The sequence below is a fragment of the Centrocercus urophasianus genome, unplaced genomic scaffold (genome assembly GCF_019232065.1).
Source record: "Centrocercus urophasianus isolate 14NV4802_14NV808 unplaced genomic scaffold, USGS_Curo_1.0 seq_9, whole genome shotgun sequence".
NCBI classification, from domain to species: Eukaryota; Metazoa; Chordata; class Aves; order Galliformes; family Phasianidae; genus Centrocercus; species Centrocercus urophasianus.
In genome coordinates, this window is record NW_024885532.1 from 972,364 (window position 1) to 992,619 (window position 20,256).

Genomic DNA, 20,256 nt, shown 5'->3' on the forward strand with positions numbered 1-20,256 from the left:
CCATCCCCGCGCCCCGGCCGGCAGAAGCCGAGACACCGCGAGCCGCCTCCGCGCTGCCGAGCGGCGGCAACCCCCAACTCCGCTCCGCCGACAACTCTCCGGCCCGAACGCACCGCTCAGCCTCCCGGGGAGGCGGGGTGTCGCCCGACCGCCGACCAATCGAAGTGAGCGGCCGGCGGAGTAGCCAATAGGCGGGCCTAGCACGCCGCGTGATTCACCAATGAGAGCGCGCGGTGAGGAAATGAGGGGGAGGTGGGAGCCGCTCCTCTCTCCCCTCCAGGTATCAGGCGCGGACCAATAGAACGTGAGGGGGCGGCGGGACCGGCCAATAAAACAGAGAGGGCGGGGCGAAAGGCAGCCAATGAGAGGCTCAGCCAGGTAAGCGGGGTGTGAAGCTCTCCGCCGTCCCGGCCCGCCTAGCGGGGGCTGCCGTGGCACCCTGCACCTGCAGCGTGGTTGAACGCTGTTGGTAATTAGCTGTCTGCCCTGAGCTCCCCGCGTGTTTGCAAAGTCTGTCACAAACGCCTCATATCCCACACGAGCCTCGGGCAGCTCCGGGATGAGCATGCATTTACATGCAAAGCACTTCAGGTCGGAACTGATTGCTCTGAAGGTATTTAATCACGGAATGTCTTTATTTAACGAGGGATTAATTAGGTATCTGGCAGTGCCACAGAACGACTTTCCTGCTTGGTACCTTTGGGAGGTCTGATAAAAGCAGCACGGCACCTCCCAAGGGACTGTTTCACTTCAAACTATAAAAACCATCCGGCCTCTGTATTTCAATTTCAATTTCTGTATTTCAATGTGGAGAGCCAGAGTGTTTGGACAGTACTTCTGCAAGTGTTGATGAATGTCAGTGTTGATGACAATTCCAGTGTCACAGGAATTCAGTGACACCCCTTTGCTTCATGCATGCTTCCATGTCAGACACCATTCTGTCACGCTGCCCCTGTGCTGCCATCTGTCGCACAGCAACAACACGGGACAGAGCACTGATGGGAAGGCTCAGCTCTTCTGCAACATTCGCCTCTGACACCGAGGGTCTGCAGGATAAAATAGAAGGCATGGCTTTTGTAGCAGTCTTCGTATAAAGCTCCAGAAAATGGTCACGCTGAAGGGAGGTTTCAGTTGTTGTTACTGCAGGAGCAATGGCATCCATCACCTGACTGCAACCACATGAACAAGCTGCACACGCACTGCCAGGATCCCACTGCGCTGTTAGGATTTAGGCTGAGAGCAGGGTGAGAGCAACCAGACCTTGGTCTTGCCAAGACATCAAGAGAGATGCACTTCTGTCTAACTAAAATGTCATGGGCTATCTGGTGAATGTTTACCTCGCACAGCCTCAGCCTCCTAAATGGGGACATAAGCACATTGCTTTCTCCTTTCCTGGCTGATAGGGAGCCTCTCCCATAGACAATTGTGTATTTATAAATGTAAGGTTAGGAAGCACTTTGTTCCCACTTTTAGTCTATTCATTACCTAACAAATAAACATCAAAATAGAGAAACAACATCAAATATAACTTTGTTTCTGTAACAAACAGCTCTGGTATTGCTTGTATTGCTAAATCCGTATTTGGAATAAAAGCACTGCTAAAGTATTTAGACTGAATTATCTATCACAGTGCTTTTAGTGAGGTACAGAAATGCTATTGCAATTTAAGATTTTCTCATTAAGTACCAGATTGTTCACACAGTACCTTCATTTCCCTGAAAAGGAGATCAAAGGTAAATTTGCTAACAGAGAAACTGTGAATTACAGTTACATTTAACATTTATTCAGACTTGGATAAGAGAGATCCCGATTTGTGAAGATTGGCAAAAAGCAGTATCTCTATATATATTTTATTGGGCAGAAAGGATGTACAGGAGAAGTCAGAGTATTTATAATCAGGCTCAGATGAAAAATTTGACTTTTAAAAACCTGTCAAATTTCTGAAACTGGCAAAAAGTACACATGAATGAATGTGCTTATGCATCTCTCACAGACAGCCTTTCACTTATGAATTTTAATATTCCTAATGATGTTTTGCAGACCGCATTTTACACAGCTGTGCAACTCAGAGTACATCCAGCCCCCACTCAGTCACACCGTAAGGAGTACTGTCAGCTCTGCTGAAGGCAATCCCAGTTGGAGGAGAAGCCAAGGTCTCCAGAAGGTACCCATGTGGCATTATCCCTATAAAGAGAATGCAGTGTTTCTATTTGATACCATCTTATGTTCTCCTTTAGAGAGGTGTGTTACAGTGCAAGGCCCTGTGGGATTAAACTTCAGTAAAATTTAGGTTCTGTAGAAGTCAATGTCTATAGCTCGTCAGCCTCAATAGAGCAAGGATAAGAGTCATTTTGAACCTAAATGTGTTTCCACTGATTTAATGTGAATATGACTGGATTGAAAACAAAGCCATAAGAACTGCAAGTACTGTTAAGTCCCAACATTTTTCCCTTTAAAATACAACTAATCTTTAAGCCTCCAATGAATGCTTAAGGAAAATCCCTAGTTAGTTGCAGGCTAGTTTTGAGGTGCTCTTACAAAATGAATGGAGTTTCCATGGATTTCAAAATAAAACAATTACAAGATCGAGGTTTCACTTATTTTTTACATAACACTTCTCCAATACCCAATACTGCCAGAGTAGAGCTCAGAGTTCACCAACTGTCCAAAGAAAATAATCGATGAGATAAATAAATACAGCAAGATCTATTCCTCATTGTAATTTCAGATGGAGTACATCCCCCTGTTAAAAAACAGCGTGTAAAGCTTTGTTTGACATTTCTGCCAGAGAATCTGTTGATGTGAAAATATGAGAACAATGCTGTATTAAATTTCGACACAGAATGTCCCTTCTGCTTGGCGCTTCACAGGTAACACACAACAGGTTTTCTGACTTGCTGAAAATCAAAACTGGCACACTTACCATTTATTTTAGAAGTCAATATAACATGGGCTATTCAGAATTGATGGGCATATGAAACAGTGTCTGTGCCAACACCAAGTTTTGTATAAAATGCATGAGTAAGCAAATGATATTATGAAACAAAGGTACAAAAGTATGATTTCATCCAGCAATTACCTGTCAGAAAAGTTTAAAATCTATTAGATCTGTTAATGGAAAATTGAAGTGACACTTCCACATTGGTTTCTTTAAATTATTTATCACCACTTGACCTGAGCTGTTTCAGCATTTGCAGACAGTTGAGATTTCCCATAAAACATTTTTTTCTCTGTGTAGCAATTCCCTGGTGTCTCCCTTGTCACAGGGATGCAAACTGTAAAACCATAATAGCTAAATTAATAGACTCGTACTAACTTCAGTCATCTCCTTGGGATTAATTTGTAGCCAAGTTTATAGTATAAACCTCCCCTATTTTTTTTTCAGATTAAATTTTATTACATGCATTTATTGAACCTTCTATTTCAATGGCAAATTGAATGCTTTATTCTTCCTTTGTTCTTCCTTTTAAAGTAATCTATGCCTTATACCTATATCTATGCCTCCCACCAGCCCCACCACCCTGTAATTCATTATGATGTGTTAATTTTTAATTCTTCTGCTTGCCATTCTTTTCTGTAGCTTTCTTAAACTTACACCCCCCTTTCATTACCTTTAGTCAGAACACTGACATCACAGAAGCAGTGTTTTCAGTCTAGCAGAGATGATGATGCATAAATGTGAGTTAAAATATGTTCTTCAGTCTCCGAGGCTGTTTTCATACACTGTCCTGGAAGTGACGTAGTAGCAGTTCACAATATCTACACTACCTTACTATTTCATAGTCTTAAACGTTTCATATGTTCTAGTACATAAGAAATCACATCTACAAGTCATACTTTATACATTGCTGCTTGCTGATAGTTCCACAAGCAAGAACTGAGCTAGGAAAACTGGGACAGTCAGCATTTTATTCATTACTTCTTTGTTCAACTCAGTTAAACCGTTCATAGGATTTTTGTTTTTTTATTTTTAGTAACAATTGTGAAGATAGTTTCTTGCCCAAAAAGGAATATTTCTGAAAACTCCGAGTTAGATCTTTTAGATTGATGCCAAGGCTTTGCTGCACATAGATGGACTTCTTTTCTACCAAGCAGACTTGGTCATCTTTTGCTCTTGCAAAAGATTCACAGAAGGCATCTGTACCAGCAAATGAAACAGTGATAATTCCTGGGCATCGCTTATGTTCATCTAGCAAAGTAAACAATAATAAAGTGGTGTAACATGTTTTGGCTTGTGTCCAGCACTCTGCCAAACAACCCATGAACATAGTTTGGGAGTCAAACCATTCCAGAAGACATTTCCAACCAGCACTCAGTCACTGAGAGCATCAACGCAGGTCAGGTCGTGGTATGGCATATGGCTTCAGTATCCAAGAAAGATGATGTTTAATTTAACATAGACTACACCACTAGATCATTTATATTTCATAATTTAAGGAGGAAAAACTGTTTTCTCTCTTGCCATTTGCACTGTGACGTAGGCAAGCATTACAAAATTCAAGTTAAATTCCAGTGTGTTTGCTGGCAAAGAAAATCTCTTTGTAGCCAATGTAAAGGGCTTACTGGAGTTCACTGCTTAGAGAATATGATGGCCATGAGGGACAAGGAATGGTGAGCCTTGCTAGTGTCCAGCTGCAATCAAAATTGTAGCAAGAATGATGTGAGGTGTAATCCCTGTCTGCAAATTAGCCAAATACTAGCCTCTGGCTGATGCTGCTGTTCAAGAAGATGTGCACATCTTCATAATATGCCAGGTGAGTCAGTGAATGGGAAGTTACTTGAGTAAGTGCAAGATCAAATGACAAGGAGCAAACACTGGTCCTGCAGCAAAGGGAGAAGGCAAAGAGTATGAAATGCAGGGTGGTGTTGTTTGTTTGTTTGTTTGTTTGTTTTTGTAATCCCCCAAAAAACTAAACATAGGGTCATTTGGGTATGCTCCTTCTACAACTGAAATCTGCCACACAAAGACAGCATTTACCAGGACAGACACAGCAATTGGCTCTTCCACTTCTGTTGCAGACAGAGAAAAATCTAGACCTGCTGTCACACATTCCTGGCAGTCTCCAGCCCTTTGAATCCTGCAGTACTTATGATGCAAACCCTGGAGTACAGGGCTGCTTTTGTTGACTTATTAGAGAACAAAGGCGTATCAGGGAATCAGAATCATAGAATCGTTTGAGTTGGAAGGGACCTTTAAAAGTCATCTATTCCAAATCTGCTGCCATGATCAGGGACACCTACAGCTACATCAGATTGCTCAGAGCCAGACCAGCCTGACCTTGGGTGTCTCCAGGGATGGGGCTTCCACCACATCTCTGAGCAGCCTGTTCCAAAGCTTCACTAGCCTCATCGTAGAAAAAGTTTGATGCATTTATTTGATAATCTGCACACATCCACTTACACTTTTCCAGATTCTGATACAAGTAGAAGTGCTACAGACTCAGTCAGTGTCGGCCATGTCAAGGACATCTCTACTAAATTTGCATTTTGTCTTTTGTTTTTCCCATTATAGAGCAACCTAAGAGGATCCAATTCATTCCCTTGTTTAAAGACTGTGGTGCCCATGCCAATGTCAAGTCCCCAGACTGCAATGTCATCCGAAGAACTGATTCTGATGCAGGAAAATCAGGGCGGAGAGAGACTGGAACTTCCTTCTGCCTAACAAAAACTAACAAATATTCCTATCAGTATTCCTTCCAAGATCTCAAATTTTCTTACAGAGCATAGGAGCTGCAAGACTGTGTAACACTGCCACCTGGTGACATGCATTGTAGCAATGTTTTCTTCCTCCTGTCACTGCACAAAAAAAATTCTGCTTTCTTTCAGGTAATCTTAATTTGCTCATCCCTATCAAATAGAACTTACCCACCATCACTTTATCTTGAGCACTTCTGATTGTGTCTAGAAGTCAAACTACTGAAGTCTGAAAAGTTTTTTAGGGCATACTTTGTCTTTTCCTTCAGGACTGACTTTAGTATGCATATGGATAATTGAGGTCTAACTTGATCCAAATCCCCATCTCAGCTTTCTATAAAGTTTAAAATTGTAGTGTCTCTTGGGAAATAAATCTGAAGTAATATTAGAATTGATCCACGTGACATAACCTTTTTTGCCCATCTTTTAGCCATGGGATGTAATTTTAAAGACCAACCAATCAACTAAAAACAACAAAAAAGCTCCAGTAGCAACAACAAAAAGTCTTCCAGGAAGTCTCCATTTCCAATACTTGATCTTAGACTCTTTCATCTCTTTCATCTGATCTTTGTGGGATATAGATGGAAAATGGAGAGAAGTGTAAATCAGGATCAATGTTCAGCACCTCTATCTGGCTTTCACAGCTGTCGGCAAGTCTGAACCTTTCTTTTATGACTGACCTCCAACAGTTTACTCAAAATCACAGCAAGTTCTGAACTGTTATCACTTTCTGGGTTGCCACTTCTTACTGGACCTCACTTGGATTCATTTCAACAAGCTGACTTGGATACTTTGAAGTTTGAATTCACAAACCAAGTATTGTTCATGCGCTGTTGTTTTTAGTCCAGTTTGGTTCTTTCTGAGAGACTCCAACTTTTGCTTGGGACTTTTTTTTAACTCTTTCTTATTCACCTCTAGTTCTATAAGCACCTGAGTTAGTAGCACCACCTTGATAGAATACTGCTTCATTGTTTTCTCTTCAGTATTTCCTTTTGATTTTCTCATTCAACCATAAGATTCTGCAAGCCCTACACACTTGGTGAAGGCATTATTTCAAAAGTGCTGGTCATCATGAAGATGTGTTTAGAATAGTTTCCAATAAGTAAACAATGCTTACACTTATCTCTTAGAATTCTTTTTTTTTTCTTCTTGAGACACTTCTCAATGTCCATTGGAAAAACATGTTCATAAAAAGGTTGTACAGTCTTCATAAAATAAGCATTTTCCCCGCAGTTTCATTTTTCTTTTTGGTTCATTTTAATAACTTAAAGGTTTGTGATCAGCAATTCTTCCATTACACGAAGATTTAATGTCATTCCACATGTGTTTTCATAAAACCTATGAATGGAAATATGTACTGGAACAGGTTGCCCAAGGAGGCTGATGATGCCCCATTCCTGGAGGCATTCAAGGCCAGGCTGGATGTGGCTCTGGGCAGCCTGGTCTGGTGGTTGGTGACTCTGCACACAGCAGGGGGGTTGAAACTGGATGATCATGATGGTGATTTTCAACCCAGACCGTTCTGTGATTCTGTGATTCTATGAAAGTTATTTGTACTCTAAGTGGCAAGTTAGATACTCACACTTGGTATGAAGCCATGATCTGAGGCATCTGTTTCCAGCATTAATTTACTGCTTTTTATGGTCTTGGATTAAGTATGCTGGGAAGTGTAGTAATCAGAAGAACTGGGAACTTTAACTTACAATAGCAAATTGTGGCAAGAAATGTAAATATATGAATTTTTTCTCTAGCTCTTAGTATAAGGAAGGATCTGTTGGCCTTGGAGTCTTTCTGAGACAGACCAAAGATTAGGGAAAAATACTAGCGGGAAGAAAAATTGTTCACCACAGACAGGTTAGAGATGAAAACTGTAAATTCAGAGGCAGAGTTGACATGAAGACTGTTCAAGTGTTATTTCAGATTTAAAATGGCAAAAAAGTCAAGGGAATAATTCTCAGACAGTCAGAACAGGAGATCAAAATACAGGTTAATCAAAGCAGCTAGTGCAGACCAAGAGTCTATGGGCACCTGAAATGTTTCAATAAAGAGGTGCATGTACGTACAAACTACTAACACTGCACATCATTTTCTGGCAAAAGGAATAAACAGAATATGAATTATGTTGGTAGGAAAGGACAGAAGTAGCATACAGCAGTACAGTCATACTGAAGGCGACAGATTCCTAATGGTGAGCAAAATATCAGAATTTGATCTATTGAACAATTACCAGTAGTAACAGCCCATGACTATGTGCAAGCATTACTGAGGACTAGCAGACATTGAAACATTTTGAATTGATGTTCATAACATAAAAATGTATATGCCGTTTTATTTAAATAGAGACTATTTAAAATACTTATCATCTCTTCCTCCAGTCGATAAGGAATAGCAATATTAAAGTTATCCAGAGATTTTAGAATTGCATTCTTTTAAGAAAGTTTCTGAGAACCACAGTTTTATAGTAAAAACCTAGGGAAGATGGGAGCTTACACTTTCTTTGGAAGAAATTTTAGAAAGACTTCTTTGGAAAGGTTTGTTGGGACTGCCAGTACTAGTATCTCTTTTTTATTCCTTTAGTAGACCTACAGTACATCTATTATTTAACATTAATTCTTTCAGGATGTCTCCATATATCAGCCTATTATAATAAATTGTTTACAATAGCTGTCAGAAATAGTTATCAGTATTATGGTATTAACAGCAGATTAGCAAATGTAAATGACCAGTACAGGCAGCACGTTTGACTTAACTTCAGTTACTCTAGGAAGTTATGACCAAGTAAAGTGGAAAATAGAAAGGAAGACAAGTAATTCCACTATGGAACCCAGCTTTATCACAGACTAAGGGATAAATATAATTTTTTGTTAGTTTTCAATTAGCTGTTATGTATATGTTTACCAAAGACATGTTTTTAATATTAGAAATTAGCCAAGTACCTAACCGTAGGCATGATTTTATTTTAGTGAATGATATTGAAAAGAGTTCTACATGAAGACAGCATGCGTCCAACGCTGATCTTGTTGCCTTCTTTTTCATTCACCTTGAATACAGATAAGGTGTGAAAAAGCCTGCAGAACCCATACCACTGGTTCATGTCTGCAGTAAGCTTGCATGCCTGGGAATCCTTCTGCCAAGAGAAAGATACAAGAGATGCAGAGGCTAGCACATTAGAGGTTAAGTCATTTACATTTTGTTAATAACTCTTCATTTTTGCCCTCAAAGTTTATCTACATTAAAACATTCTAAATGTAGTGTGTTTCTGTAAGTCTAATTACACGTGGTATGTGAAAACATATTTGATAATCACATTGCTAATTACATGTAATCACTTCAATATGCAGGTGCAAAGCTCCAGAAATCTGCATATTTCAATCTCTTCATGCATAGCCATAAACCACAGCTTTGCAGTTGGGTTTTCTGGCCAGTTATTTCACCAGGACTGTGCTTGTTTGGATTTTAGAGTGGTCAGACATTGGAACAGGGAGGTGTTGGAGTCACCAACTCTGCAGGTGCGCAAGCAATGCTTAGATGCTGTACTGAGGGACATGGCTTAGTGGGGAAATATTGGTGGTAGGTGGACGGTTGGACTGCATGATCTTGGAGGTCTTTTCCAACTTTAGGGATTCTGTGATTGAATATATACATTCATGTTCCAAAAAACAACTTTGTCATATTTCATGAACTTAAAGTATGTATTTTATAATTTATTGATGGATACGTAATAGTAATGTCTGAGATGTGGGAATCATTTTTTTTTTCTTTGGGAGTTTTAATTCTCAAAGTGTTCATTTATTACATATTTGACTGGAATGTCATACATACATGCACACAAATGTGTCTTTTTCAGTTTGGATTAAACTTAAAGGACCTTCTTAATGGTTTAATAATAGAAGGTAATAAGAGACTTAAGCAATAAATCCATGTTCATTATATGTGTAATAGCTTGTGGCCGCACTTTTTGCCTCTCTTTCATTTATGTGTAACTGTTAGTTTTTACATTGATTTTTCAAGCTGTCTTGACAATGGATTGTAATTAGCTCTGTGTATAAATCATAAAAATTGAAAATTTTATATACTCAGATAAATTGAAAAGGACATAAAATATTAATTTACATTATTGAAAAGTAATACTTCTGTGTTCCCTCTAAATACATTCAGTATAAGTTATTGAAAGGAATGGATTTAGATTACTTATCCAGAAGCATTCTTCTTCAGATTAGGGAAGTGAGCTGAAATGAGCCCTGACAGACCAGAAGCCCACATACTAGTTCACTACTGTTACCAAAATAATAGACAGAGGAGAAGAACATTGCAAAATCTGAAGAGCAGCATTGGAATTTGTTCCACCGGTAACAAATTCACTGTATTTCACACAATAAAGCGGCATGACTTGTTCCATTTAGTTTTAGTTACACAAAGCTTTAATTAAATTATATTTACATTAGTCACAGACTAACATAGGCTGGAACAGCACACTGGAGATCATCTTGTTCTACTTGTACATAAAGCAGGATCAACTTCCAAGGTACCTCAGGCTGAACGGTGTGTTGCCTATTCAGGAGTTCCAGAGCTGACTGAAAGCCAGTGTCACTATGCCACTCCAGACAGCAGAGAACAAGGAGTTACTGCAGAGGTTACCTCTCTGGTCGCATGGCAAAAGCAATTTGGTTGAAGACTCCCTGGGTAAACACAGAATACTCCAAGTTAAAGGGATCCACAAGGGTCACTGAGCCCAACCCTGGCCGACAGACGGCCATTCAAAACTGAATGCTATGTCTGACCATGCTGTCCAAGTGCTCTGTGAATTCCAGCAGCTCAGTGCCACAAGCACTGCCATGGGGAGCACATTCCAGTTGCTCAAGCGTTCCACGTACCACATGAAGCCTGTATTACCTAAGCATATTGTGCATATATATACATACATATCACTTTTTAAAACACAACTCCGTTCTTCCAACTTAGCTTATGTTTTTTAATGTACTTCCTTCAAGCAAGGATTTGGTGCTCAGGTTACTGAGCTGACTCAAAAGGAAACACTGCTGCCATACTTCATTGGGAAGGCATATGATCTTCAGTTGTTCCACCTCACACATAGCAGCACCTTTTGATTCACAGGTAATGCAAATAGAATTCCTTCTTTTCAGGAAATACTGTATTTGTTTCAGTAAACTCACCAGCAGCATCACACTAAAGACTTTTTTGCTGCTGCTGTTTTTCCTATGTGTTCAGAATTATCCTGAGTCATTTTTCTTGTGCATATCATATAATGATGTAAAACAAAACCTCATCTTAGCACTTTTTACATAAACATCCTTTACCTGCTGAACTCAATCTCCCACACATATGCCTGTGGCAAACTACATTTGGGACATAAGTGTGTGGCTGTTACTTAAATCACTAACTGAATCAGTACATTTTAAGATAATTTTTGTATTACTGGTGCATCACTCGCTTATCTTTTTTTCAGACCATATAACACCATTTAAGAATTGCTGGGTTGGAAATGGTGAACATGAGAGAAAGCATTACATTTGCAGAGTATTTTTCAGTAGGAAGAAAATTTATTTAAATAAATTCAAAACCCACATAATAAGTATTCATACCCTGGGCTGCATCCAAAGAAGCATGGTCAGCAGGTTAAGGGACAAGGAGAAACGATTTCAAACTAAAGGAAGAGAGATTGGATTTGAACAAGCTTTTTACAGTAAGGGTGGTGAGAGACTGGAACAAGTTGCCCAAGGGTGTGGTGGATGCTTCATCCTTGGAGCTACTCGAGGTTAGGCTGGACAGGGCTCTGAGCAATCTGACCTAGCTGTAGGTGCCCCTGTTCACTGCAAGGGAGTTGAACTAGACGACCTTTAAGGGTCCCTTCCAACTCAAATGATTTTATGATTTTAAGTCAAACACTGACATTTTCATGCCATCTTCGACCTGGTTTCAAAACAAAACCCCAAACAAACAAAAAATATTGAAACTAAAACAACTTCTTTTCAGTTCTTGATTTATAGTTATCTGGAGTCAGGTCATTCTAAGGCAAAAGATGCCAAAAGAATTTCTCCTTGAATTGCATAACATGACTAAAGTAAGTAAGCTCACTCCTGCTTGGTTTCACTCTACCTCTTTAAACACCATCCCTGCCCCATATTTGGAAACTTTGAAACCACATGCATGCCAGTCTAAGATTCACCTGCTACGTCTGCTACTTTGCTGAAGCTTTCAGACATTTTGAATGCTTTTTACTGTCTAGAATAAATATTAAGGTCCCATGCAGATTTGTCCCACATCAACTTAGTGTGCAAGTTAGAATACTGTTGCAATAAGATTGCCTGTAGGTTGCTCACTGATAACTTTTATTCAAAATTTAGTTGAACTACACAGACCTCCACCCGTCAAATTTATTGGCAAAGATTGGACAAGCATTATTTAAGTGCCACAAAACACATTTGCTTCTGAGTAATAAGAACAGAAGTAAAATGACATTCTAGGAATTACAGACATACCTATAACCATTTATGAAGGTCTCCACTAAAACCCCATGACATTCTACATACGTTCCTTTCAGTAAGCACACGTACAAACTCACAATTGGGGAAAATGGGAGAAATGCTTGTTCTCAACAAAGAAGAATGTCTCAAGATTTTGTAAATAAGGGAATAGTTGTGAGAGCACCCCAGGTAGTAAGATCATAACTCCCAATTCACGTTACACGATGAGCTTGGTTGAGTAAGCAAAGATCTGGCATTGTCAGATTCAGGAAAGCTGTGCTGTGCTAAAGATAAGCTCTGGTTTTATTCATTGGCACAGTCAGTTGCCCAGGTGAGTCAGCATGGTTCAGAAATCACTGCAAACACATTTTCCAGTTGGCAAAACAGAACTGCATCATTCCTTACAGACTTAAGCTGGTGTATCCACAGAAAGCTGTAGCTGCATTCCCCCAAATTGGTAGTCCACTAAGTACTACAAATAAACCTTGAGATTCATAGCTGTCTCACCTGACTCAGGAAGTATTTTCTTTATGGTTCTAAGATGGGTCATAAGCAGTTGTAACTTCTATGTCCATTTCAGAAAGCAAAATGTTTTGTTTTGTTTTTCTAGTAAGTTTGAACGAGAACGTTTACTACAGTAGCATATGTAGGCTTACAGCAAAGCAGCACAGATTATGATCACCAGAGTTGCCACTGAACAGCTTCTAAGCTGCTGAAATCAGGCTTGTTACTTTTACAACAGCTTTTGAATTTGCTCTTCTCTGCAAATCATAAAGAAGAGTTAAATTATAAAATAAATTCTGCATTGTTTATTGCATAATATCACATATGCTTATTGCATAATATTGCTACATAGACATATGCTAATCTTATAATTCAGGTTGGTCTTCATTTCCAAGGGAATGGATGAAAAGCTACTCAGTATTTAAAATTCATACTTAATCTCTGCAGGGAAACACCTCAGAAGGCCTGCTCTGTTCATAATGCAGAGCAACATTGATAGGTTCTGAAGAGATCAGCATCCAAACTCACAGCAAAGTAAAAGGAGGCCAGCAGTCACTGCTCAGAAGTTGTAAATCAATGACTAGGTAACAGCAGTATCATGGCTAGTGTTTGTCATTTGTCTTTCCTCCAAGTGAGAGAAAGGAAGCTGTTCAGCTCAAAAACTTTCAATCTATAAAAAAAAAGAGTTGTATTTTCAGCTAACTGATTACACTGATGAAGTTCAACTTATTTTCACTTAGTACTACTGTTTCAATTAAGTAGACATAGCTCACTACGACTTATACTACAAAACATTTGCATCTTACTGAGAAACCCTCATTAATCACTTCCTCTATTCACACTGAAACAGCTATGATAATCAATTCTTATTTACACAGCTGTGAAATGAATAATTTTAAGGTTCTATTGTAATGGTTTTTCTGTTCCGCTGAAAAATGGTTCAGGAGAACTGAGGGTTTTCCTCATATATATGGAATGTGCATACAGCAATGTCTAAGTCTCTTATTTGGAATACTTAATTGCACAAAACTCTGCAGGAGAAATGAAGATTAAGTCTCCTCTCCATCTCCTAGATTTGCACACTGCTTTGAAGATTAAAATCTGCCTTCACATAAATATGAAAGAATTGATTTCTGAAAGGCGTACCTTGGCACTCTGTGCCTAGAATGCAGTCAAGGTACCAAAGGAAAGGGAAGATGAATATAAATATTGAACATAGAAGGATATACACAAATATTTTCTTTATAAGGAAGGTGCTGCTCTGTGACAAAACCATACTTACTTCTGAAGAGCAGAATCAAGCAATGGGTCAAAATGCTCAAAGAGGTGTAGGTGTAGGCCATCCTTGAGATAGACAAAGACCTCAGAGACCTGCTCTGAGCAGGAGGCTGGACAAGACAGAATAAATTAACTTATCTATGACCCTCAATTTTAGGCAACTGATAAAAAATAACCCTAAATTGGAGAGATAAATGTGTTGGGAAAGAGATTGTGTCCAATGGAGACCTCTGCATTTAAGCAGAAAGGATCTTTCTGCAAGACAGAAAACTCAATTAATCATTTTCTGCAATTCAGCCAATACTAATTATCTTACAATTGATTTAGAGCTCCACTTTATCTCACCACAGTATCCAAAGTAGTATTCCCACAACTAATGGCAACAAAGCTTAGGTTCTTTTGTGTGGTAAATAATAAACTGTGTGAAGAGAAAGTACAACCTATTAAGAAATCACAGCAAAGCAGCAACAGCAGTCTCTCAAATATCAATGTAAAATAAAATGTAACACAGCTGCTTCATAGAGAACGGTAGCTGACAGATGAAGGTAAGGTAGAAAGACCCATGGAGCACACAGCAGTATCACAGAATGGTTGGAGCTGGAAGGGACCCTTAGAAGCCATCGAGTCTAACTGCTCTGCAATGAACAGGGACACCTACAGCAGGATACCCAGAAACAGAGCTTGCACGGCCTCTCTGGGCAATCTGCTCCAAAGTTGTGCTACCCTTACAGCAGCAAACTTTTCCCTTGTATCTTTCCCTCAATAAAACCAACGATTCAGCTGGAGATGAACTCCGCCTCAGGACCCAACCGCTACCCACACTTCATTGCGCGCGCAGCGACGCCTTCCCTCCACCAGCCGCTACTCCACGCAAGCGCTGAAGCTCCGGGGCCGCGTGTCAAGGCACAAGCGCGTACAACTCCACTATATTTATATGCCGTCTGTCCGTGATTGGCCCCTAGCGTGGCCAATAGTCCGATAGAGAGCGCACAGGACGGCCAATAGGAGTACGGCATTGGCTACGTGGGCGGGGCGAGGCGCAACGGGGGCCGTGTGGGCGGTGATTGTCCGAGTGTGGTTCGCGCTGTCTTATGGCTGCCGACTCGCTGCTGTTCGCCCTTCTGTTCCTCCTGGGGGTGCGGCCGTGTCCCTGCCGCGGGGATCCGGCCTCTTCCCCGGCCGTGACGGCTCGGCTGGCGGCGAAATGGCCGGCGACCCCACTGCTGCTGGAGGCGAGGTGCGTGCAGCCCCCGCCGCCCTCCTCGGGGGAAGGGAGCGGCATTTGCTGCCCAGGTCGGGGATCGGGGGGCAGGCGGGCGGGTCTCTGTTCTCTCTGTTCTCTCTGTTGCTCGAGTTAGGAAAACTGCTCAGCTTCTTCGGTTGTAACGTGCCGTTAGCACCCTTTCCCCTGTCCTCAGTGTACTATTTCTCATTATTCTGTCGTCAGCCTACTCAGACGCTTTGCTCGTGGAGTTGATGAGGTGGGTAACTGAGCAAAAGGGCGTCCCGTCCCTGCAGGTTGTGCCCTGCTGGTGCTCAGGGCCGTGCTGGATGGGCCCTGGAGCCTGGGCTGGTGAGTGACAGCCCTGCCTACATCAGTGGGCTTTGAGGTCCCTTCCAACCCAAGTGATTCTGTGGTTCTCTGATGATGTTCCTCTCACCCAAGTTAAGGAAACGCTTTAATGAAGATGAGGAGCTGCAGTAGTAAACCATGTCTTCTAAAAGCGTACTGTTAATTTGCAATCATAAATTCAAAATATTGAAGCTTAGATGCTTTCCAGTGTTGGATGTTTGTGGCTCCTGAGCCGGTTTGTTTTACAGAATCTTTTGTGTAGTTAATTTCGACGTGCTTAATGCTGTATGAAGGAGTCCCACAAAAGGGAGAATTGCAAGCTCCTGTCATCAAAGTGGCAAGGTTCCAAAGTAAACATTAGAAAACAATGCACTCATGATAGCAGATGTAAGGGGGAAGGAATAAAAAACACCTGATGTTGCCTTAAAAAAGACTTTAGAAATGTAACCAGTAAGTGTAAATCTGTATTTAGAATAAAGTAACTCCAGCTTTTTTTATTTATAACGAACAACCCATCTTTGAAAGTGTTTGAGAGGTTGGGACCTCCCTTCTTTATCAAAGTAAACATTGTAATGAATAAAAGTCTGTGACTGAATTAAAAATGTAACGCAACACTGTGTTCTTATTTGTATGTATAGCTGCTATTTAATAAAAGTTTGTATTCTCAACTGGTTTCATATATAACAGTATATTGGTGAGCGTATGGAAAAAATAAAGATAAAATACATTGTGTTTATTAGTAGTCTCTTTACTTTACAACCCTGGCCATAAGGTTTGGTAGTATTTTGTTCAAAATTTAACCAAAACATACCAATTATTAAGTGCTCCATTCTAGTGGGTATTTGTTTTTGTTGTTACTTCAGAACAACTGAGGTTTTTTACTATGGTATGTCTTTGAAGAAAGTCAACCTATGGACAATTCATTTTTATTTTTTAAACAGTGAATTTATTGCAGAAGATGGTAATGAGAAGTTTTGGCAGTTCTTGGAAACTGTACGAGAATTAACAATTTATAAACAAGGAGGTAAGTTGAACAGCATGCCAGTTTCAATAACCTTTCTATAATTTTTGAGCATCAAGCTAAGATGTTGGCTCATTGCAGTCAGGTAAATCCTCTCTCTTCCATGATTGCTTGTTAAGTATTTATCTTTCAGAAATTTCAGCTTATGTTTTCCCAGAGAAAATATTCTATTACTGCAGGGCTATTTTAAAAACAAGGAAGACGAGGTGGACTGAACTGCTTTTACAGCATGGAACAAAAATGCTAAGATTAAATACACCTACCCTCTGATATGATTCAGCAAGAGTTTATAGGATATTCAGAATTAATGTGTTGTGGAAGAAGTGTGTTTGAAGAGGAGAGAATCCCACACATGGCTAAAATAAGAATGATGGCTAAAGGAAAAAAAGGAAGAAAACATAGACATATTTAATACTTCTTGCTGACAGAAACTATGTTAAAAGCTATGTTAGTGTTTTAGAATAATACCGATGGCAAAACATAATAAAATCCCTTCTGTGATGACAGAATATTAAGTTCCTAGAATTTTTGAGATAAAATCAACTGAATTAATTGTAAAGGTAAGTGAGCCATCCCAGAAAATGTCTTAGGGAACAGTTTAGTAGAAAGTACAAGAATTAATAATGAAAAATGCTTCAACAGGTTAGTCAATATTAAGCCTATTTGGAAGTTTAATAGATGAACTAAGTGAGAAGGCTTCTGAACGAGTTAAGTTTGTTTCATTTGCTCTTTATTTCAAAACAGTAGCATTCATTAGGCATGAGCATGAGGACGTACCACTAGAAGAAGCTTTAAATACATTGAATGCTAAAGTAAGTAATCAGGAGCTGAAAAGTAGGAAAATCATACCAGCAATGTAAGTGTGATGATGGAAATGAATCCCTATCGTGCCTGGAATATAATATATTGGAGGGAAATAGAACTCAAGGAACAACATGTCTCTGCAACTATGACTGAATACTAGTCAAAAAGCTTTTTGTGTCCCTGTGGGTAAGTCCGTGGGAGCATTGTTTGAGTGCTTAGCAATGCCCAAAGAAGTGATAGACTTAGGAAATTGCTGGAAAGGGAACAGAGACCAGCATAGTGAACAACATTTGCTTGCTTATGATTGCATGGAGCGTTTCTGTGTTGAGTAGAACATGATGTTCTGTTCTGTTTTCTCACTGCCCTTATCCCATTACCTTTCATTTTTTCAGAAAGGATCTGGTAGAAGCAGGTAATGTACATAGAATTGTGATTGTAGGTGTGGGATGTAAACTGGAAGAACAAAAAAAAAAGTTACGTGAGCTGATGAAAACTTGAGGATAGTCTGATGTCAAGGATATGGACAAAATGGGAGAATAACTGACTACAGTAAGCCTGAATAGCGAATGCTGTATGGAGCTGTTTGTGTGAGTGTGAGGATATGGAAAATGGAACAAAGCTCAGTCTGATTTGTGTCTGACTGCTAGTGGCATTTGTTATGTTATGTACTGTGGCTAACTGTTTAATGTGTTTATCAAAGCTCTGGGTAGTGTCTTGCATTAGAGCTGCCACAGGCTTGTGGGTGGTACAGAACTGGGGTAAATCAAGAAGCTGGCAGGCTGGAGTGATGGGCCAGGAGAAAGATCTGAAAGTTCAGCATTAAAGACACTTAAAGGATTCATGCACGTGGGCTGGAATAACTTCAGCAACAGGGTAAGAGTGGCACTGGATGAGTGGAAAGCAGTTCTTGAGAAACAGAGCTGTATATTCTTGCATTGAGTTTCGTTGTGCCATTAGGCCCATGAAGGCCAGTTATGTACTGGGTTGCTTGAGTGTAGTAGCAAGCAAGTTGAGAAAAGTGATTATTTCACTATGGCACTTGCAAGACTGCTTCTGTACTACTAAGCCAATTTGGCACTCACATTATGAGAAAGACATTGGCATACCAAAGCAAGTATAGGATAAGATCATCACAGTGCTTGGGGATCTGGAGCAGATTCGTGAACTGGTTTGTATTCAGCCTGAAGGAGAGGAGAGTAAGGGCAGATCTTATATCTCAGCTACCTGATAGCATGATGTACAGAACATGGAACCAGGCCCTTCGTGGAGATCTGCAGTAATACAAAAGGAATCAATGGGCAGAAGTTGAAATATGGAAATTCTGGTTAGAGAGTGGGAGAAATGCTTTTGCCGTGGGTATGAGTAAACAGTGGAACAGACTGTCCAGGAAGGTTGTACAGTTGGCATCTTTGGAGGTATTTGGAACTCTGTGTGCAAGGCCCAGAGCAGCTATATCTAGCATTAAAATTGGATCTCCTCTAAGTGAAAGATTAGGTGAGATGACTTCTAGAAGTCATTTCTAGATTTATTATTATTGTTTTGTTTTTTTTTTGTCAAAATGAGCAGTTAAGGTATGGTTGATATGATGTGAACAGTAGGTAAAAAAGATTGGTTGAGGTAAGTGACTTTTTAAGTTGTGATCTTTATGATATGAACAGTAGGTAAGATGGATAGCAGTAGGTTGGTTTTGTCCAGGAAAAGAAAATCTTAGAGGGTTAAGAAATTCTAGATTTTAAGCTTAAAAACTGGGCTTATAGCAGACTTAATGGTAGATTTATATCCCAGTGTACTGTTGAGTATTTTAGAAGAGAATGGAGTATTGGGGGAGATAAAGGACAATCAGAAATATCAAGTATACTGCCTTTTTTTTTCCAAGTCATTCCTCAGATGATTTCAAGTCTGTTGTTTTACCAGTCTCTGAAATGTGTTCTTTTAAATTCAGAATAATCAACATTGATTGTTAACGTGTTCATTTAAAATTTTTAGCCATAGCAAATTTGGTCTATAGTTTGCTTAGCTATTGCATATGTAGAAATTTAACAAATTTGGTAGGAAAAACATGTGTGGAATTTGGTGTAGTATTTTGTAGAGTTAGTGTGATTGTTACAACACTTTCTTTAATAATGACTCAAATCAACTTGACATGAATGAGCATACATGCTATGAAAAATATCTGAAAGGGTAATTATGAGATACGCACTATTAAATTAGACTGAGATCTTCAGGTAGCATGGACAACATTCTGTATATTTACTTATGAAAGACATTTGGATCTGGGCTTGTGGAAAGTTTTTGAATTTGCTGTTATTTTGAGCTGCATGTAAGTTATAAAGAACTCAAAGATTTAAACATTTAATGGTAAAGAGAAACACTGTTACAATACAATAAAATTGCAGTTTAAACTTGCTGCTGATTTTGTATCTCAAAAAGTTAATTTAGGAACATGGAGTGAAGGTAAGTAGTTACCTGCTGACAAACAATAACTGGAGTGCTTATTGTCTTCCTAAGTGATTTAGTTTATATGTTGAGTTATCAACTACCTCACAAACACTGAAAAATACCCAAAGCCAACTACAGTAACAAAACAGACAAAACAAAAAGCCCCTCATGTGCTAATAAGGAAACTTCTCCAGAAGAATAGAGCAATGTATTCCATATAAACAGCAGTAATGCAGATTATCTTTTGCAGATATAGAAAGTTTATCAGTGCACACTTATTAGATCAACATTATTCAGAACTAAAACAGGTAAGTGTTTTTATGCCCATACCACCTGTACTGAGGAATAATACAGTCTCACAGGCATGGCACTTTTCCGTAATAATCACACAATATTGTGCACTGTTCTGTTTATACTGGCATCTGGCTTGAATTTATGGGGTTTCAACTGGCCGGTGA

At 39.6% G+C, this 20,256-nt stretch overlaps 1 protein-coding gene across 3 annotated transcripts in view; it reads left to right on the top strand.

The window, feature by feature from the left end:
- The first annotated feature begins 15,023 nt into the window (after nt 1-15,023).
- UGGT2 (UDP-glucose glycoprotein glucosyltransferase 2) overlaps nt 15,024-20,256 on the top strand; it is a 75,145-nt gene continuing 69,912 nt past the window's right edge. For 2 of the 3 annotated variants that reach the window (XM_042839091.1, XM_042839093.1), the window contains exons 1-2: nt 15,024-15,198; nt 16,476-16,558. In XM_042839091.1, the coding sequence (XP_042695025.1) occupies nt 15,053-15,198; nt 16,476-16,558 (229 nt within the window). In that variant the 5' untranslated portion in view covers nt 15,024-15,052. Of the gene's footprint in view, nt 15,199-16,474; nt 16,559-20,048; nt 20,107-20,256 lie in introns of those variants that run through there. The other variant, XM_042839092.1, reaches the window with a different exon arrangement.